The sequence below is a fragment of the Tursiops truncatus genome, chromosome 15 (assembly GCF_011762595.2).
Source record: "Tursiops truncatus isolate mTurTru1 chromosome 15, mTurTru1.mat.Y, whole genome shotgun sequence".
NCBI lineage: Eukaryota > Metazoa > Chordata > Mammalia > Artiodactyla > Delphinidae > Tursiops > Tursiops truncatus.
In genome coordinates, this window is record NC_047048.1 from 9,655,310 (window position 1) to 9,676,234 (window position 20,925).

Consider the following 20,925-nt stretch of genomic DNA (forward strand, 5'->3'; position numbering starts at 1 on the left):
AAGCACCTCTTCCCTTGGCCTGTAATACTTTCGTAATATTAAGACATCACAGTGTTTTAGTACCTGTGTCTCATCCATAAGTAACTGAATTGAGACGGGAAGGTACGTCTTTCTCCAAATAAGCACCTAAATAAATAGGGTCATTTTCATAAAAGTGTGTACCACCTATGTGAGTGTTCCAGAGATAGGTTTAGACAGATAGTTGACATCTGGTTTCTCTCTGCTATTCTTGAACTGGTTTCAGAGAAACATTTTAGTGGAGTGCCAAGTGAGGCCCTTTTAATAAGGGGTTCAGGTTTCTAAGAATGTTCTTTCCTCGGAGTCCATTTTGTCCAAAGCCAGATTGTTTCTCCAGGTCCCGGAAGAGGACAGGTTTCCACAGCAGGCTTCCAGAAGCCTGGGTTTCCCCTCATGACTCAAATGTCTTGTTTCTTCAGGGAGGTCTTGGTGAGCTCGAGGCAGAAAGGGGGCAGTAGTCAGGAGGGGCGTACGTGCGGGTGAGGAAGGAAGGTGTTGCCATTGTTACCTAGCATCCCCTTTCCATTCGTCATTGCTTAGGGGTAGCCTGCTTTTCTCAGTGAAGGAAGTTACTTGGTAGAGATCAAGTCTAGAAGAAGAAAAACTGATTGACTTGAGTTTGTTAAAGCCACTCTGGCTTGAGATGCGTTAGAAACAGCATTGCTTTGCTATGTCTTGAGATGGTGCAAGGCAGCCTCTAGAGATTCCTGTGCCTGATTTTTTAAACAACCTTATTATAATCTCTCTTCACGAGTTATGCTTCAGATACGCTTTTGCTTCCTCTCAGTCCTCTTCTCAAATTCCAAATGGCTGTTGAGGTCATGCGGGGTCACTAGTACCGCGACAAGGTTCACTCTTTAGAATGACCACCTCAGTAGGACCTGAGGGGGCCCAGTGCTGTCTGTGGGGCTACTTGGTCCCGTGGAGGATGGGGTCAGTGGCCTGTTTGCAGTTCAGCTGCTGCTGGATGTCTGCACAGTGGGATTTCTCCCCACTGTTTCTGTAGGGAAATTGGGAAGGGAGATGGGTCACGTCCTGAACTTTCTGAAGGATCATCTGTACCGGAAGTCTGTGGCGCATGTCACAGATGGCTGTCTCCTGGCTCTCCCCACCCTCCCCAAACAGTTTGTCTGGCATGTAGGGTAGTGAACCATCCTAAAAGGTCCCCCTGAAGGGAGGCTGTGTGGACGGCAGGCTGGGCCCCTTGTGCTTCTTTCCAGGAACAGCTGGCCTGGGCCTGGCCACATCTGCCCTTGTTAGTGAGGAGCTTTGCTCTGTCTTTTGCATTTTCTTGGCCAGTCTTTAACAACATTGAGATGTTTGAGTTACTTTCTCGCTTGGGAGAGGTTCACAGGCTTATAAACACATCTAGTATCTGAGAGTTTTCCTTTTGCAGTTTTTTGTCATGAAAATGAGCCGAAATAATGAAAGTTCTGTACTTAATTATAGCCTCCTACTAATCTCTTCCTCCATCTGTAACCACACTCTAACTGTAGAATATTAAATATACAAACAGAAGCGCACTCCTTTGCAGCGGCAGGCTGTTTGGTTTTCAGTTCAGGCACTTAGAAAAAATCTGTTTCCTGTACCTGTTCTTCCGTTCACTGTGGGAGACAAGGTAAATGGTAATAAAATTACTGGCCTAGAAGCTTATCTTTCCAAACGGGATTGGGAGGGAGGGAGATCAGAGAAGCTTTCCAGGTAGCCCAGAGGTTCTGTAAATAGCACCAAGACTCCTCGGAATTGGTAGAAGTCTCTCACATGCGTTATACTCTTGAAAGTAAGGATATGCTCACTAGATTTTTTTTAAAGTAATGTATCAAAATATAGATAAAACGGAGGTATTATATTCTAAAAATACATGAAGGGTATATGATGATTTCCTGCAGATCTGTAAGAGAAAAACAGTAGGAAACTAAGCAACACGTGAACAGGCATTTCACAGGAGAGGAAATATGGCCCCACAATGGTCAGCCTCATTAGCAGTCAAGGAGCTGTAAATCAAGACTACAAAGAAAATACTTTTCTACACCCCTCCACACGGCAAGAAGCCTGACAGACCGGTTGCTGGCAAGTTTGTGGGTCTCTCAACATGTTACAAATGAGACTGTGAGTACAGCCGCTGTGGGAATTCATTGGAAATTAACATTAACCTGAAAATTGAATGTTCCCACACTCTAGCCCAGCAGTTCCCCTCCCAGATATGTACCCAAGAGAAATAACAGCCACGCAGCATGATAATTTTATACATAAAAGACACTTGAGAAATACACATAGATGACAAAAAAGTCACGTAGGTCGGGGGAGGCAGAAGAATTGGGAGGATATTCTAGGTTCCGTTGGGTAGTGAGGTCATGACCAAAGATAAATCATAAATGGCTGGAGATGAGGGACAGGAATGATGCTTGTCTGTACCTTGAGAGTTGAGGGTGGCAGACAGCTTTATAGACAGGCTCCAGGGGCTTCTAGAATGTTGTGTACGCTTCTCAAGGTGCATTTTTCTGAAGAAAATCCCTCCCTTCACGCTAGCCTTTAAGGCATGTATGATGCCCGAATATTCTGAGCCTTGGAGTTGTTGAGTTCTTAGAACTGCTGCATGACTACCTAGATATCTCGCTTCTGTAACGTGTACATAACTGACACTCAGCTGTGAGCTGAAAAGCCAACTAGCCCTGTTTGGAGTGATGAAAACTTTGAAAATAGACTGGTGAGGGTTGTACAACGTGAATAATTAAGGCTGCTGAATTGCACACAAAAGTGGCTAAAGTGGTAACTTTGTTATATATGTTTTGTCACAACTTTTTAAAATGTAATATACCAGCAACCATTGAATTGAAAACAAAAAAACAATAAAAAAAACCCCCGGGACTTCCCTTGTGGGCCAGTGGTTAAGACTCCACACTTCCAAGGCAGGGGTTGCAGGTTTGATCCCTGGTCAGGGAACTAGGATTCCACATGCTGCGAGCACAAAACAAAACCCAAGTGCACTAGCGTTTACACAACCGGACATGAAATATCTAATTTGGGTTTTTGGTTTTTTTTTTTTTTTTTTGAAAACTGGTCTATAAATGAAATAGAACTTGGAGGAATTTGAGAATTGCCCAAAAGGGGACAGGATCCTCCTTCCACTCAAGTCCAAAAAGGGTTTTTAGGTTGACAGGGCCCTGTTTTTTGTTTTTTGAGTAACTTTATTTATTTAATTTATTTATTTTGTGCTGTGTAGGGTCTTCATTTCTGTGCGAGGGCTTTCTCTAGTTGTGGCAAGCGGGGGCCACTCTTTATCGCGGTGCGCGGGTCTCTCACTATCGCGGCCTCTTTTGTTGCGGAGCACGGGCTCCAGATGCGCAGGCTCAGTAGTTGTGGCTCGTGGGTGTAGTTGCTCCGCGGCATGTGGGATCTTCCCAGACCAGGGCTCGAACCCTTGTCCCCTGCATTAGCAGGCAGATTCTCAACCACTGCACCACCAAGGAAGCCCAACAGGCCCCTGTTTTTATAGATGGAAAATGGGCTCAGAGAGGGTGCAAGAGGGCTCCTAGGTGCCACTGTAGATGGGCCCTGAGACTTTGCCGGTGGTTGGCGGTCACTTCTCCAGCATCTGCCATCGCTAAGGCCGCGACAGAAGCCAGCATGTAGAACAGAGCGCCATTCCCACTGGACATGTTGGAGCTTCTGTCCGTCTCTGCGGGCAGGAAACCCTGGGCAGGTACCTAGTCCAGGGTTGGATGGAAACCAACACAGGCTTGTCCCAGTGGGTGAGGAGAAGCCAGGCAGGCGATCCCAGAGAGCACCTGCGCTCAAGGGTGGTGAAAAGACGACAGGCTTTGGAGGCTTTGGAGTATGGGTTCAAATCCAGCTTAGCCTCTGAGCCTCAGTCGGCTCACCTGTATAAGAAAAGTAAGGTCTCCCTCCAAGAGTTGCCGTGGGACTTGAACGTAGCACTGCCCCACGTGGGATGAGGGAGGCAGCAGTGATTCTCAGGCTTGGGAGTCACGTGATGTCGGCTTTAGTCCTGGCGCCACCACTTGCGGGGATGCGGATTGCTGTTGATGGTCAGGGCCCACGGGCTCTCCCATAAGCTCCAGTCCCTGCACCACCCTTCTCCCCCGCGGGGGGGCAGCAGCGGGCGCCCAGCCCTTGCATTTCTCTTTTGGTTGCCGCTGGGCTTCCTGGCGGCACTTCCGCTGTCGCCTGGCTGGGTCTGGGAAGCCTGTGGACCCCGGACTGGGGCTGAAAGAAAAACCTTGTCCCAGCAGAGAGGGGCCCAGAGCTGGGGAGCCCAGGCTCTGGGATGCCAGACAGATGGGGGTTGGGGTGGCCCCTGTGGACTTCCTGGTCTCTAGCTGGTGGGGCGCCACTAAGAGTTCAGCGGCCTTGGGCAAGTTATTTAATGGCCAATAACGGGAGGCACTGGGGAACATTTTTGCTGCGTGCGTGCGGCGCACCCGTCTCTCTAGCGCCATCCTCACCTCTGAGGGAAGGGCCCAGGCACCAGGGCAGCAGGTGGAGGGAGTGGGGGCTGAGCTCTAGCCGCCCTGGCTGGCTCCACGCCTCTGTGAGCCTCATCTGGAAAATGGGTGTGTGGAGGCTCCCAGGCCTGGCAGAGGAGTCATGGTTGTCCTTCCTTCTGTCCTTCAGCTTGGTCCCTTCCTCTGCTGCCAGGGACTGTCCACTCCTTTGTCCATCTGTCTTTGTCTCTGCCCATTCGTTTGTGATGTCTGCCCTGATATATGTCTGTCTGTGCCCATCCACCCACATCCGATGTTGTGTGTGTGTGTGTGTATCTGTGTTTCTCATTCTCTCCCTGCACGTATATCTGTGTGTGTGTGTTTTTTCATTGTGGACGTGTATTTCTATGTGTGTGTGTGTGTGTGTTTTCAGTGTGTCTCTCCGTGTCTTCCTACTCTCTCGCTGCCTGTGCGTGTCTGTGTGCGCTCCCCCATTTCGTTCCCTTTGTCCCTGTCCCGCAGTGTGTGTCACTTCCTCTTTGTGAGACATGTGTTTGTGTGTATGTATTTAGTGTGAATTTTGTGTGTGTTTGTGTGTCCATGTCTTTCTTTTCTCTCTGTGCCTGTTTGTGTGTGTCTCTCTGTCTCTCTGTCTCTGTCTGTTTGTCTGTCTCTCTGCCTCTGTCTGTTAAGAGCAGAGCCTGTCCGGCAGAGCAGCGGATGTATGAGGGATGATTCAGTGGCTGACAGGAAGCTCGCCGCCTTGCATCCTGCCTGCCAGTGTCTGTGGCACTGACATCGGATCAGGCAGGTGTGTGGGCTCAGGATGAGGTGGCCGCAGTGAGGAGACCCCCGCTCTCAGGTAAGCCTTTTCCAGGGGTGCCTGGAGCCTGGCCCCCAAGGCAGGGGTCCTGAGGCTGTCCCCCCGACACCCCACGGGGTTGGGAGTGGCCCTGCTGGCCCAGCAGGAGCGCTTGGCTGCCCGGCGGGTGGGCTGGAAAGAAGCCGGGATGCCCGGCACCCCCTCCCTTGGCCCCAGCCCTGTCCTGGCGCCCCCAGCTAGCAAGCCCTCGCCCCAGACCCTGTGGCACTAGAGGGGCAGCTGATTCTGGGGCTCTGGCCCCTCTCCCGCCCCGCCTTCCCCGGCCCAGCCTGCACAGCCCTGGGAAGCCCCCCAGGGCGGGTTCCATCACTTCCAGAGTCGGGTGAGGGTCGAGGACAGCAGCTCCGCAGGCCCAGACCCGTGAGCCTTGGTTTCTTCATCTGTAGAATGGGGCTGTAACAACCCTGCCCCAGGGCTGTGGGAGGATGGGAGAGATGCTACAGATAAGCAGAGCCAGGTCCTGCCCCTGGCCTGGAGGAAGAAGCTGTCCCGGCCACCCCGCCCAGCCCCCAGGCTGGCCACCAGCTCTCTGCTGGGGGGCTGAGAAACTGTAGGCCCTGGGGTGCTCTTTGTTTGTTTTTTTAAATTCTATTTTATTTATTTTTTTATACAGCAGTTTCTTATTAGTTATCCATTTTATCCACATCAGTGTATACATGTCAATCCCAATCTCCCAATTCATCCCACCACCACCACCACCACCGCTTTCCCCCCTTGGTGTCCATACGTTTGTTCTCTACATCTGTGTCTCTATTTCTACCCTGCAGACCGGTTCACCTGTACCATTTTTCTAGGTTCTGCATATATGCGTTAATATACGATATTTGTTTTTCTCTTTCTGACTTACTTCGCTCTGTGTGACAGTCTCCAGATGCATCCACGTCTCTACAAATGACCTGGGGTGCTCTTGGCACCCTGCTCTGCCTACGGGTGGCCCTGGCCTTCACCATCCCGCACCCGTGCCCGGAACAAGGGCTGCCCCGGTCCCTACCCCGGCCGCCTGAGCATAAGAGCCTCCATTAGAGACCTCTCGGTCAGCCTCATCTGAAAGCCAAGGTTATTTGGGAAAACGGAGCAAAGCCCAGCGGATAAGCCTTTCCAGGGGTCGGACGGGGACCTCTGGGTCCACCCCTACCCCCGCAGCCTGACCTTCGGCCCTGGTGGGCCTCAGTTTCCCCATGTAATACATGAGGAGGGCTGGGAGGCTGGGCGGCAGGGTTGCCAAGGGCCTTTCAGGGTGAGAGGCTGGGTGCAGAGGGTTGCTCAGCCCAGCCCTGAGAGCTTTTCCGCTGTCAGCTTGTTGCAAAACTTGTTCATATGAAAACTGCCCACTTCCCTTTCTGCTATTTTGGCCTGCAGGCCACGGTCTGTGGCGGCCTCCCCTCCCCTCCCCACCCGACTCAGCCCTGTCTGGCCCCTTGGGGCCCTCCTGGGGCTGCCGGGCCTGCCTGCGCCAGGGGCCCAGCCCCTCTCCCTCCGCCCTCCCCTGCCCCACTTGTTCTCAGGCCTGGTTGGGAAAGCAAGGAGAGAGGACAGATTGATTCAGTCTGGGGGGCAGCCACAGAGTTTTCCTCAAATGAGCCTCTCTTTTAAAAAATATTGCATGATTCTTAAAAATGTAATATAAGCAAATATATATATATATATAATATAAGAAAGGATTTACGTAAAGGAGTGTAGGCCTTGGAGTCAGCCTGCCCTGGGTGTAGATCTTGGTTCTGTGACTGGTCAGCTGTGTGACCTTGGGCAGAATACTCACCTCTCTGGGCCTCCCTCTCCTCCCTTGGAAGAAAGGAGCTGGCATCTCCAAGGTGATGCTACCCGCGTCTGTGACAACCGAAGGGCTGGGGCAACAGCGCTGCTCTCCTTCAGATCCCAGCCCCTCCCAGGGTCCCACCACGATGCCCTGCATGGTGCAGTAGAGGGGGGTCTCAGGCCTGCATGTCTGGGGGACCCGGCAGGGAGGGCTTCAGGTAGGGTTGACCCACACTGCTCAGTGCGGGCCGTCCAGCCAGCTCTGGCCCCGACAGGATGCGGCTGTCTCTTCCCATCCCACAGGGACCGTGATGATGGCAAGTCACAGTGGTCACAGGCAACCATGTCCCACCGGCCAGCACTAGCACCTTACAGGCATCCTCTCAATGCTGGGCCTCAGGTGGCAACCTGAGTGTTGAGTGTCATTCTTTCCCTCGTTTAACAGAGGGGTGACCGAAGGCTGGTGACACTGGGATTCAACAGCTGGGGCAGAATTTGTGTTCTCATACTCCCCTCCCTTCCCTCACCCGGTGCCAGGTCGGTGGAGATGGACCAGGGCTGGGGGCATCCCGAGCGTCTGCAGGGCCAGGAAGCAAGAGGGCTTTCTGATGGTCGGGGTCCTCTGGGAGGGAGGGCAGCAGAGGTCAGCAGCCCAGGTCCCAGGGCCTTGAATGCCAAGCTGAGAGTGTGGACTTGAACCTGGGGTCTTAAGCAGACCCCGGCGGTGGCCAGTGCTGGACCATTGTCCCATGGGTGCAACTCTCCCATGTGTCTGTGCCTGAACCTCCTCTGGGGCAGAAAGAGTCTCTGTCTTGACCAAAGGACAAAGACGTCAAGGGTGGGAACCCAAGGGAACTGTCCAGACCAGCCAGCTGGAAATAACACCCTCAGCAAGTTTCTCTTCCGGAAACCCCAACCGTGATCCAGGCTGGACGTGCTTGTCCACCCAACGACTCTTTGAGGAACGGCCTGGGTTGATCCCAGTCTTATAGATGAGAAAACTGACGCCAAGAGACCCCGAGGCACAGGCAAGCTTCCCTGCTTCAAGGCCAGATGCTCCCAACCTCACCAGCCTGAGATGGACTTGGGCCTTGGCTGGAGGCCCGGGAGGGAGGCAGCCCCGGGGCAGAACGAGGTGGGGGGGAGGGCGGAGGGTATGCGGCCTGGGAGGGCAGTGCCCAGGCTCGTAGATCCCCTCGGACAACCTCCTGGGGTGATCAGGTCATCCTCTCTCCTCGTGTGGAGGCCGCTGGGTCATGAGGTTTGGGAATGGTCATGTTTCCGCTGACTCACTTGGAGTTTGGGGGAAGGAGAGGTGACTTCTTCATGACGGGCCCCTGACTGGGGCTCAGCCCTGCACGGAGATTCCTTGTCATCTTTGCCACAGGGAATCAGGAAGCTCAGAGCGGCGAGGGGGACGGCCGGGTGCAGTGCAGGCCTCTGGGGAGCCCGGAGCAGGAGGCGGGCAGCACAGAGCTCAGGTCTCCCCAAGCCTTGCTTTCCCCAGCTGGGAAGCAGGGAGAAGGCTCCTCCCAGGTGGGCCGCGGCAGGAGGAACAGGTGTTCACCGAGGGGACACTCAGTAGCGTGGGCTCCACGTGCCCACCACGGGGCACTGCCCTCTCAGGACCCCTGGTTGCCCTCAGCTCTGTCACTGGCATTTGCAAGGGGGGAGCTGAGTCTCTTTATAGTTGTAATGATTCTCCTTGGAGGGCCCCTCAAGAGGGCTGTACTCACCAGGCCCTCCTGTGTGGGTGCCTGTGGCTTTGCTGAGGCCTGGCAGTCACAGCGGGGCCCCGAGGCTGGGACCGGCCACTGACCAAGAAGCAGCCTTTTAGCCCCACCTCCCAGCACATCCCACCACCAGCCACCAAGGTCCATCTGCCCAGGCGCCCTTCTTCCCCTCCTGGTCTCAGGCCCACCTCCTCCAGGAAGCCTTCCTGACCTCCCTCCTTCCATCACCCAGGGCAGGAGGAATCTGGGCAGATGGGTGTTTTAGGAATGGAAATCCCACCCCCAGCTTCCCCAGAGGCCATGGGTGGGAGCGGAGAACCACCCAAGGGTGGATGGGGGCTGCCAGGGGCTCCCAGGCAGAAGGGGCCATGGACTCTGAGGTTGGGGAATAAAGCTGGGCTGGCAGGAGGCAACAGGATGCAGTGGGCGGAGCCAGCGTTAGGGTCTGGAGGCTGGAGTTCAAATCCTGTTTTTCCCCTTAGCAGCTGTGGGATCTCTGGCTTTTGTTTTTCTGTTTGTGAAATGGCTCGAGCCTCTCCCTCAACGGGCAGTTGGGGGGTAAGCGAAGACGTGTGTGGGAGTGTGCACATACATGTGGTGCTGTCTGGCGGGTCTCCAGAACCTTCCAGCACTTAACCAAGAGTTGATGATGGCCCTGGGAGCCCGGGGTGCAGGTTGGGGGTCAGATGGGGGAACAGGGCTGGTTCTGTCCCTGCCTGGTCCCAGAGCAGGCAGGGGAGGTGATGCTGGGCTCAGCTGTGGGGTTGGCAGGGGACAGTGGGGGCCAGAAACCTGGGGTTCCTGGAGGGGGCGGCCCTGCAGCCTCCACCCCAGCTCACAGTGCCCCCACGTTGCAGCCCTGCAGGAAGAGTGGCCAGGAGTGGACATGAGCGTGGACACGGAGCTGCTGTGGTCGGGGGCGGCCCTACTGCTGCTGCTGGGGGCGGCGGCCGGCCTGTGTGTGCGCTGCTCCCCCCGCGCAGGTAAAGGCTGGGGTCACAGGTGCGAGGGAGGGGCGTGCGGTGTACCCAGCGAGCCACTCAGGCCCAGACCTGGCTGCAGTCGGAAGGGGCAGTCAGATAAGCCTCAGGAGGCAGAAGTGAACCCCAGGGGCCTGGGTTTCTCCTCTGAAGACAATGGGTCTGGCTCGCTGGGGGCTTTGGTTCTGCTGGGTCAAGGGCGTGTGTCTGGGGCCGATGGACTGCGCTGGACAAGCGTGGGGAGGGGGGCTGGGCTGCCTGCGTCCGCCTTCTCCACGCTCCGCGTTCCTAAATAAATGGTGAGCAGCCCCTGCCAGTGTCAGGTGGCCCCCAGTGATCGGTGGCTTAGCCCGCACGTCCGGTCTGAGGCCTGCACAGGGCACAGGGGAGACACGATGGTTGGGCCTCAGATCTCAGTTCCCACCTGGCCCCGGGACGCTTGCTAATCTGGTCCTGTTCTTGCAGGTGCAAAGAGGTCCGAGAAAATCTATGAGCAGAGGAGCCTGTGAGTGTCTCAGTGTCCCCAGCACGGTGACACTGTGTGCCCTGGGCATGGGTGTCCATGTGGGCATCCCCTCGGGCACCGCCACGCCCCACCCCTAACCCTTCACTCACACCTCCTCCGTGCCGGGCTCTAGTGGGTTCTAAGCAGTTAGGGGAGGGCGAGGGGGTGCCCAGGGGCTGTTCGGACCTGGCCCCAGCCTGGTCGGGGAGGGCTGGGGATGCCACAGGAGGGGAGGAGGGGATGCCACTCTCCAGCTAGCCCAGGAGCATCTCCAGAAATCCCCGCAGTGACCCCAGCCCTGGGGAGCGTGCTGTGCCGGTGCTGGAGGTCGACAGAGGAATCCCACCCTCCCGGGGCAGTGAGGGGAACAGAGACCGGGCGCTGTGTCCGAGTCTTCCCTGGAAAACACTAAAGGACCTCAGGGGAGGATATGGGTGTGAAACTTGGGGGACCAGGGAAGGCCTCCTGGAGGAGGCGGGAGGGATTTTAAGAGAGAAAGAAGGCAAAAGGGGACATCCAGAGAGAGAGGAAATGGTGTGGGCATTTGCCGATGTCGGGCCGGGGTGGACATTGTCTTGGGGATGAGGTGGTCGCTGTGAGCATGTCTTGAGAGAGATCAGCTGAATGCGGAGAAAGAAGAGTCTTGACTGTGGAGAGAGACCTTGGCCTTTGTCCTAAGGGCCAAAGGGAGCCACGGGAGAGCTGGAAGCAGGGCAGTGGGGGTGAGATGAAACGGGGCCACTGACCCCAGGCAGAGTTGCAGGACCTGGGCAGGAGGGAGTTCCAGGCACCTTGGGGACAGGCTGGCCGTTCTGTGAGCCGTGGGAGGGTCAGCAGTGCTGGGCACTGCAGATCGGGGGGCAACCCAAGAACAACTCGAGGCAGGAGGGCAGCAGCCAGTGGTGTCCTTACAGTGCCTGGTGGAGGGCTCTGAGACCCGCGTGCACACACGTGCACAGGCCTGCATGCCCACTCGCACCCACAGGCTCTCCCAGCACTCGCTCATGCGTGTACTTCTCACACGCACGGCACTCGCTTGCACGCCTGGGCAGGCACTCACATACAAACTCACACACACACCCTCTCTCATTTCCTTTTGCAACTGAAAAACCACAGAGATTTGAAAATAGAATTTTCCCATCCATGCCCACTCCTGGGGCCGGGGCTGGACTTTCCAAGGCTTTTGGGGCCACTTGGTCCTCTGGCTCGCCAGCCCATAACCTCCACCAGGGCTGGGCTGGGCTCCCCTAGTGCCCACCCACACCCCTGCCCCAGGGCAAGTTCCTCAGTATCTTCCCTCTCCCCTCCTCCCTTAGTCCCTGCCCACTCCAGGCCCCTGATTAATCTTAGAACCGAAGATAGTCAGAGGCACAAGTTAAACCTCCTCACGTGGGAGGTGGGAAAACTAGGCCTAAGTGGGAGGAGCTGGGAGGGGAGACTTGGGCTCTCCCCACCTCACTTGGGTTCAGTCCTATCAGCCTGTGTGTGCCAGGCCCAGCTCCTGCTTCATTTCCTCTGGGAAGCCATGCCTGACTCTCTTCTGTGGTTTTAGGGCATCATTCCTAAATCAGATCACTCTGACCCCCAGGCTGGAAGGCTGGGGCAGGTCACCATTCTGGTCCAGGGGAGGAACCCAAAATGGTTTAATGATTAGCTAATCTGATCCACTATCCTTAGCAGTGGCTTTCATTCCCAAGGGCATTTCATGGTCCAAAGTGGCAGCTAGAGCTCCAGCCCTCATCTCTGCCTTCCAGGCAGTAAGTAGTAAGAATGAAGGAGAAGGACAGAAATGGGGCATCCCAGTTAGCAGTGCCTCCTTAAAGGAGTTTTCCTGAAGGCCCAACAACCTTGGCTTTGCATGTCATTAACCAGAATTATATGGTCACACATAAATGCAAGGGAGGCTGGGAAATATAGCCTTTTATTAAAAATTGAGGTAACACTGGTTTATAACATTATATAAGTTTCATGTGTACGACATTATATTTCTACTTCTGTATACCCTACATTGAGCTCACCAACAAAAATTTAGTTTCCATCTATCCCTTCACCCATTTTGCTCTCCCCACCCCTGGTAACCACAGGTAACCACTATTCTGTTCTCTGTATCTATGTGTTTGTTTTTGTTTGGTTTAGTCATTTATTTTGGGCTTTTTTGTTTGTTTCTTTTTTATATTCCACATATGAATGAAATCATACAGAATTTTTCTTTCTCTGTTTGACTTATTTTACTTAGCATAATTCCCTCAAGGTCCATCCATGTTGTCACAAATGGCAAGGTTTTGTCTTTTTTATGGCTGAATCGTATTCCAGTGTGTATATATTTACCACATCCTCTTTATCCATTCATCCGTTGATGGGCACCTAGGTTGTTTCCATGTCTTGACTATTGTAAATAGTGCTGCAATGAACATACGGGTGCATATATCTTTTCAAATTAGTTATTTTGTATTCTTTAGATAAATACCCAGGAGTGGGATTGCTGGCTCATATGGTAGCTCTATTCTTAGTTTTTTGAGGAATCTCTATACTGTGTTTATCGTGGCTGCACCAATTTACATTCCCCTCAACAGTGCCCAAGGGTTTCCTTTCCTCCACATCCTCACCAACCCTTGTTATTTCTTCTCTTTTTGATAATGGTCGTCCTAACAGGTGTGAGGTGTTACTTCATCACGGTTCTGATTTGCATTTATTTCCCTCATAATTAGTGATGGTGAGCAGCTTTTCACGTGTCTGTTGGCCATCTGTATGTCTTCTTTGGAAAAGTGTCTATTCAGTTCCTCTGCCCATTTTTTAATCAGGTTGTTTTTTTGTTGTTGAGTTAATTATATATTATGTTATAAGGGGTATTAACCCCGTATTGGATATATCATTTGCAAATACCTTCTCCCAATCGGTACGTTGTCTTTTTGTTCTGTCGATGATTTCCTTTGTTGAGCAGAAGGTTTCTAGTTTGAGGTAGTCCCATTTATTGGGAAGTACAGTCCTTTGGATGGGTATGTGGCTGTCTAAATGAAAATCAGGGTTCTGTTTCAAAGGAAGAAGGTGATGGTTAGATACCTGGCTGTGTCTGCTAAGCCTTGAAGTTGCCTCATCAGGTACTGGGGAGTAAATGGCGTGTGTGAACAACTTAAGAGGACCGTGCTCTCTTAGGAACGTTAAACACTCCTGGGATGGCAGGTGGTGGGAGCAGCCTCTTTGTTGCTCCTGGCTGACGTCACTGCCAGGTCCCTGAGCAGCTGCCCCAGCCCTGCCCACAGACTCTCCTGGGCATCCCCAGGGGTCCTGGGGAGGCTCTGTGGGGGCATATGTCTGGCTGGCAGCTGGCTCCAGCGCAGGGCCATGTGAGAAGTGTGGGCGCGCGGTGGGCAGGCAGGGAAGCACTCTAGAGAAGGGGTGCATCAGGAAGCCCTGGATCTGAGTCCTGGGGGGCTGGCAGCCCCTCCTCACTCTCGCCCTGGTCTGTCCCTCCCTGTCCGTCTGTCCTGCCCCTCTGTCCCTGGGGCTGTGGGAGGCCAGGCCCTGGCTCAGCACAGCTCCATGTGTTTCCAGGCAAGAGAATCAGCAGAACTTTGCGGTGGCCCGGACCTATACCCGTGAGTCCCCAGACAGAAGGGTCCAGGGCTGGGCTTGGGATTGGGAGTGTCCACATCAAAGTCCCTTTCGTCCCCATTGTTCTGAGGCTGTGGCCAGGCCTGATCTAGTGGGGTGATGGGGTGAGGGGGCTGTGCTGGGCAGCTGGCCTGGGGGCCCAGCCAACACCCCGTCAACCTTTCCAGTGGTCAGGGAGGCCTGGCCAGGGCCCCTGGTGGACACGGCCTCCAACGCGGCATCAGCAAGGTAGGAAGGAGCCCCTGTCCCAGCCCCACGGGAGGCAATGAGGTGGGCCCCAGGGTCCCCACCTGGCTGAGCCCAGGCCAAGACCTTGCTCCTTCCTCGGACCTCAGAGCCCCAGTTCTGATTCTGAGGGCCCTACCGGGGGGCTGTGGGACTGTGGCCTCCAGACCCCCAGGAAACCCGGGGCCTTCTCCCAGCCCCTCCTTAGCCTCTGCCCCACTCCCGTGCAGGAAGGACAAGCTGCTGCAGTTCTCCCCCAGCCTCGAGGGTGAGTGCCCTGGGACACAGGGTTGGGGGCAGGGGCGAGGTGGGACGGAGATGGGTGAATACCTGGTGGGACAGGTACTGAGCAGGAAGCCTTCCCAGAGGAGAGACGCTGTGAGCTGGGCTGGGAGGCCCGATGGGGCTGGCCCAGCAGGGGGAGGGGACGGAGAGCAGGTGTGAGGGCGTGAAGATTGGAAACACCTAGGCTTCTTCCTCCCGTGGTCACAGCTGGGAGGAGGCGGGGGCTGGGGAACCAGCATTGAGCCAACCCAACAGGCCTGGCCTTTCTTCCAGAGTCTTCATCCTCCAGGTACCAGAACTTCAGCAAAGGTAGGTGGGCTCCATGGAGGAGGGGGCCGCAGTGGGGCATACAGCCCGCGCTCAGGCCTGATTCTCGCCTCCTCCTGCAGGAAGTAGACGCACATCAGATGCATCCTACATGTGAGCGGGCTTCTCCGGGCCCTGGCCACCCCCTCGCCCCGCCGCCCGCCCTGCCCGCCCTGCCCGCAGCCTCCTTACGTGAGAAAGGCCTCCTGCCCTGGAACCTGCTGGCCCAGGCAGGCTCTCTGTAGCTCTGTTTCCCTCAGATGACCGTAGCTTTGGGGGGGCTGAGGACAGGGACAGGAAGGAGCCCTGCTCTGTTTGGGGGTGGGGGAGGCCGTTGGGGGACCTCATCCTGCACCACCCGGTCAGAGACGAGTTCCACCGACCCTCAGATAGGAAGGGCCCCCAGGACGTCTCCTCATCTCACAGTTGGGCAAACTGAGGCCCAGGGCAGGAGGTAACTTGCATAAGGCCACACGGTGAGGTGGCTGGAGCCAGGGCAGCTCAGGGGTGCAGGGAAGCAGGGTGGGAGGATCGGGGGAGACCCTGGCAGGGCCCTCCGCAGGCTCTGGGGCAGTGACGGCCGGAGCAGCCCTGGCCTCACTGCCTGCTCAGGAAGCTCCCGGCCCAACCATGGGCCTGCCCAGCAGTTGGTGCTGTGTCTATGTTTTCTTGCCAGACACCCCTTCGCCATGGACTATTTTGATAGTGGGCGGTTCCAGAAGCCCCCGGAAGGTGAGGCAAAGGTCGATGAAGGGGAGAGGGAGGCGGTGGCCTGGGAGCGCAGCTTCAGAAGTCACACCCCCGGGGCGGGGCCAGAGGTGGCGGGAGGATGTAAAGCAGGAGGCCAGGCCCAGGTTTAGGTGGCTGGAGGGGGCTGGGCGGGGGGACCTGGGGGAGGCTGGCCCTGTGGAGGGAAGGAGGGAAGGGATGGGCGGGAAGAGAGGGTAGGGGGGCCAGAAGGGGAGCTGAGGGCAGGCGCAGGGGGCAGGCTGGTCCCCTTGTCATCCAGGCCCCTCTCAAGGCTGGGCACACAGGGGACCTTGAAGAAAGGCCCTGGACCGGTCAGCCTTGTTGACAAACGCTGAGCCCTCCAGGCTCCGAGGATACTGGCACCCTTTGTGAAGAGCAAAGGTGCTCCTAACACCTTTGCTCTACAGAAACTGAGAACTGAGGGTGGGCAGTGCCTGCTGAGAGGTGCACAGGGCTGGGCTCCTGCCTGGGCCGGGCTGGGGTGAGAGGTGGGGGGGTCCTTTTCTCCCCGCTGCGTTTCTAAATTGGGGAGAGGCCCTCACTTCTCAGAGCCTCTTCGACACAGATGGACGCAGGGTGGGGTGGCGTTTAGAGCTCAGCTTCCCCGTTGGGGGGTTGGGGGGGGAATACCGGGGTACCAGGCTCTGATATGCCACAACCAGCCTAGGCCCCCGGACAAAGGACCCTCAGCCCACCCCACTGCCTGAAGGGTTAGGCAGGTTCCTGTCCCCTGGGCCCCCAGCGGCTCTCCCTGCCCCTCTTTGCCCCATAGAGATGGGCCTCCCTTCTCTGACTGTCCCTCGTGGGCCTGACTGCACCCCCCCACACCCCCTAATCTCCCCTCCCCAGGGCATTCAGGGGAAGACAGAGAAGGAGCCCAGGGTGGAGGCTGCTGGAGCCAGGCCAGCACCCATTAAGAAGCTTGTCCAGGAGAATGTTCGAGGCCCCGGGGGACCCAGAGGGCTGGGGGCTTGATGAGACAGAGGGAGAGAGGAAGGGCCAGGCCTGTCGGGCAGGGCCCACCAGCATCCGGCGCCCTCTCCTCTCTCCCTGGCAGATGAAGATGACACCAATTCCTATGAGAACGTGCTCATCTGTGAGCCAAAGAAAACCGAATCAGGTGAGGCTGCCCTCCCCGGAGCAGGGCAGGGAGGCCCTGCTAGGCCAGGCCCGCCTGCCCCGCTGAGCTCTGAAGTCCCCGCTGCACGGTTCACCAATATCAGACCCTGTGTCCGGGAGGAGTCCCCATCAGTCCTGGACTCTCCCTCCCTCCCTCGAGGGGCCTGCCCAGCACGAGGACACAGGCTGCCCCTCGGGAGGGGTGGACGTGGCACCTCTCTGGCCTAAGGGCTGGCCATGGTGGCTGCCCCTCTGCCAGCCCCTCCCCCGGTGTCCTTCCTGCAGGGGACGAGGAGTCTGAGGGTTATCAGAACTCAGCATCCATCCGGCAGTGGCGGGAGTCCAGGAGAGTCGTGGGTATGCGGCCGGAGCCCCGGTGCTTCCAAACGGTCACCTTCAGCAGGCTCAGAGGGGCCAGGCCTGGGACAGACAGTCGAGGGGAGGGGGAGAGAGGAGAGCTTAGGGGATCTGGCTGGGAGGGCAAGGCCGGGTGGGCTCCCCTACGGCCAGTCCAGCTGATTCCACAGCGAAGCTTCTGGCACATCAGCGGCTGCAGAGGCTCGAACCGTGCCAGGACCCCCCTCAGCAACACCATGGCCTCCTGAGGTTGGGTCCTCCTGGCCGGCTGCCCATCCAGCCGCACGCACGGCATCGCACTCGCCCTGCTCCCCGCAGGACGCACCTCTGGCAAATCCCAGAGAGGACGGGACAGACACACCATCCAGTGTAGCCTTTCCTGCGGGCGGTGTGGTGGCGGGAACAGGGCTGGGCATGTGCGTGTGAACCCTCTGACCATCTGCCCGCGGGTCGCAGAGCCGGTCCCGAGGGAAGCACCTCCCTACCCGGTAGGAAGCCCAGACGAGGACGACGGGGAGCCCGATTACGTGAATGGGGACGTGGCAGCCATCAAAGCCTAGAGAAGCCCTGGAGGAAGGTACGGTCCAGGGTGGGGGCTGCACGGGCCTAAGGGGCTGCGCTCCCAGGGAGAAGCAGAGCTGGGGCGGGAGGAGCCACAGCAGGGACCATGGGGCAGCACCCACGGATGCTGAAACGGGGTGGTTCCTCGGGGCGCTGGGACGCCACCCTGGGTGCTGGGCCTCTCGAGCGGTCCCTGCCCACCCCCCGCTCCTGTGGCTGGTGTGGGGAGGTGACAGACCCACGGTGGACACAAAGTCTCAGGCCCAGGGCGTGTCAGGCAGGGCAGGCTGGTGAGTCATGGGGTGAGAAGGTGGGCTCTGGGTGGGCCTCTGCAACCTTGGGCGAGAGACTTCACCTCCCTCGACCCATTTCCTTGCTTGCAACCTGCAGCTACTGGGACCCGTGTCTTGACAACACGCACAAGGCATAGCACGGAAAACAGGACGAGTTGGACTCAGGGATGGGGCGGGATCGGGAGGAAATGGTGCCAAGTGCTCACACGCACCGTCTCTTGGCGCCCCCAAGGCTCAGAGTGGACAAGCCACCTGCCCGAGGCCCCACTTAGAGCGAGTGGAGGAGGGAACGGTCCCCCAGGCGCTCAGATGTCGGAGCCCAGGCCCTGCCTCACGGGGAGCAGGTCCCAATGTGGGGGACACGGGCAGTCCTCTCAGCGGGCGGCCGGTCTGGGCCGTTTGAGAACGAGCAGCAGGATCGGTGGTAGCAGTTTAAGCCCAGCGGGCAGAGCCCGGGGTTCATTCATTCACCCAGTAGCTAGAGGGCCCCTGCCAGGGGCAAGTCCTGCCTTAGGGGCTGGGGACACAGTGATGAACAGAAGACACACAATCCCTGTCCGCTTAGAACTTCCGTTCTGGTGGGAGAGAGAGAACATAACCAGCTGGAAGAGAAGAGGAGAGAAATGCAGCGCGTTAGGACTGCAGGCGTGGGAAGGGGCAGGGAGCAACGTGGGGTGGGGAGAGGTGGTGCCGTGATTCAAGCCGGGAGACAGCGCAGCTTTTCTGAGCTCCACTCCTCGCCCCTCTGGGGACAGGAAGGACACCCAGGCAGAGGGACTGGCAAAGACCCCCGGCAGGAATCTGCGTCTGATAATGTGTGTGGGCAGACAGAGTGATGGGGGAGCATCGGCAGAGGTGGAGGGCGGCGGCGGGAGGTGTGCAGGGCCAGCACCTGGGTTTTCCTGAGATGGGGCAGGCGAAGGTCTGGAACAGAAGAATGACTTGTTTCTAAAGGATCGCTGGCCTCCGCGTAGAGGGGACGCGGTGGAGGCAGGGAGACCGGTGCGCTCAGGCAGGAATCCAGCGACTGTTTGTGGAGCGATGGGGCTCACTGATGCGCGGCGTGTCGGCTGCCCGGTAGAGCGAGGACTTGAGGAGGCCTGCAGGGGTTTGCCTGAGTAATGAGAGGGTATCGCTGCCAGCAACTGAGATCAGGGAGGCTACAGGCGGGGCGGGTTTTGTGGGCAAGGCCGGTTTATTTCTGGGCCTGTTAAATTGGAGATGCCGTGCAGGAGGATGTATGAAATGGGCAGTTAGAGATCTGCGCCTGGATTCAGGGACAGGCAGGAGTGGAGAGGCTGTGCAGGTTCTTCAGACGAAAGAAACTGAGTATGTTGTACGCTGACAAACGATATGGGAGGTTCGAGTCTGGGTCGGCTACGGCTGGCTGGAATTTACACCTGGGACCCCGCACACAGAAGGGACTGAACTCCACGGGCTGGGGCCCACAGCAGCCCGACAGGACTGCAGAGGCCCAATCCCTATATTCTAGCAGGTGGAAGGGCTGCCAGGCAAGGGGAAAGGCGGAGTGGAGTTAGGGCCCAGTACCCCAGTCAGGTCCCTTCTGGGTTCGAGGGGAGAGGACGCAGCTCAATGGTACTGGTCCCAGGACACGTGCGGGGGAAAGCCGCCAGCTGCTGTGCAGAGGGTGTTCCTGCACCCAAGGCATGTCAGAATAACTCGGGCCTCGGCCAGAACCGAGCAGTCAGGACTTCAAACAAAAAGCAGACGCTCCTGGAATAAGAAACATGCTTAAGGCTGCTTGACGGCGGGTTCTCTGCTCACTGGACTCTGACCAATGTGCATCCTCCCCGACCCGTGCCGGCTGCTCCGGGGCTGAGGGGACAAAGCGTCAGGCCAGGCAAACCTTTCCCTCTTTAACAAATACTTTTCCTTTTCATTGAAGGAGCCAGGGAACCATATACTGCCTCCCCAGGGTCCCTTCTCCAGAGCTGCTCAACTTCTAGACCCCCTACGGCTACTCCTGGGAGGGGCACCAATGCACCCTGAGGACCAGCCAGCCGGCCACGGGGTACCCAGCCCGGGAAAGGACAGTTACGCATGGAGCCGCCCTCTGACCGGCTCCCACGGGCAAGGCAGGAGCCTGGGGCCGAGGGCAGCTCCCGCTGTGGTCAGATGCCCAGGACTCAGGGCAGTCGCATCCCTTTAACCGCATTTAAAACATCATACTACATGGGTGTTCGTGTCCTTTTTTGCTTTGGATTTTGATCCCAAATTGCTTACTAATGTTGGTTGCTGGGATCCTTGTGCGTGGTGGATAAGCTTGTACAGTTAATTTATATAGGTGGAGTTGTATTTAATATTCTGCGTTTCAGAGTAGAGGTTGTGTCCATCTTGTCTCCTGTAAGCATTACACGTACTTAACTTCAGCAGAGTTACGGGGAGCCTTGGCGCTCCTTTCTTTGGCCCTCCGTTGACCGAATCAGAGATGATGCCACGGCCACCTTCATGACCCTTCAGCAGGAGTGTCTGCTGTGGACAGAGCACGTCACGGTTCTGGGGAAGGGGCAGGCGGAGTGGAGTGGCCTGGAGCCTCAGCTGATTGGGCAGAAACAGGACCGTCTCATGGGAAGGACGGGGTCCAAGGGACCTCCTGAGTCAGAGAAGCCAGAGTCAGGGAAACAAAATGCCTCCTCCAACCGAAACATCTCAATAAACCGTTCCAGTTCAAGGGCAGCGATTCTCCCGTCTGCTTTCCCTGCTTCACGTAGAACCTTCTAAGGCAATGAAAGTCAGGCTTCTTGTTTCATAGAAAGGGACCCTGAGGCCTAGAGAGACAGAAGGCTGGGGACAAGAACTTGGTCCCTGAGTCCAACCCTCTTTCCAGAGGCTGCACCGATTCTATGAGACGAAGTTAATGCTGCAAGTTAGGAAGTTAGAAGAGAAAACATCTAGAACACAGCTGTTGGCCACTTGTCTCTTCACACCCCGCAGTCCTGGCCTCACGACGTGGAGAGGACAGCTTAGGCCTGAGCACAGGTGTGGTGGGGCTGCAGTGAGGCTCCAGCGGGAGGGGGTCCTGCCCCGCTGTCACTGAGTGTGGGAAGCTGGGGTCTCACTTTGCACCATGGGCACGA

The 20,925-nt window shown here is 56.9% G+C and overlaps 1 protein-coding gene across 7 annotated transcripts; it reads left to right on the forward strand.

Moving 5' to 3' along the window:
* Nucleotides 1–4,222: 4,222 nt before the first annotated feature.
* Nucleotides 4,223–20,524, forward strand: LAT2 (linker for activation of T cells family member 2). 7 transcript variants are annotated; one of them, XM_033839396.2, is made up of 14 exons: nt 4,272–5,325; nt 6,211–6,402; nt 9,692–9,817; nt 10,280–10,319; nt 13,872–13,915; nt 14,099–14,159; nt 14,387–14,424; nt 14,715–14,750; nt 14,831–14,861; nt 15,424–15,479; nt 16,555–16,617; nt 16,902–16,973; nt 17,430–17,550; nt 19,734–20,524. In XM_033839396.2, exons 3-13 carry the CDS (start codon nt 9,721–9,723, stop codon nt 17,531–17,533), a joined length of 642 nt encoding a protein of 213 aa, XP_033695287.1. In that variant the 5' UTR covers nt 4,272–5,325; nt 6,211–6,402; nt 9,692–9,720; the 3' UTR covers nt 17,534–17,550; nt 19,734–20,524. The 7 variants fall into 7 exon arrangements, with proteins under 7 accessions (XP_073648115.1, XP_033695289.1, XP_033695290.1 ...); XM_033839398.2 differs by lacking the exon at nt 6,211–6,402 and having other exon boundaries at nt 4,253–5,325; nt 17,466–17,550; XM_033839395.2 differs by lacking the exon at nt 6,211–6,402 and having other exon boundaries at nt 4,276–5,325.
* Nucleotides 20,525–20,925: the final 401 nt, after the last annotated feature.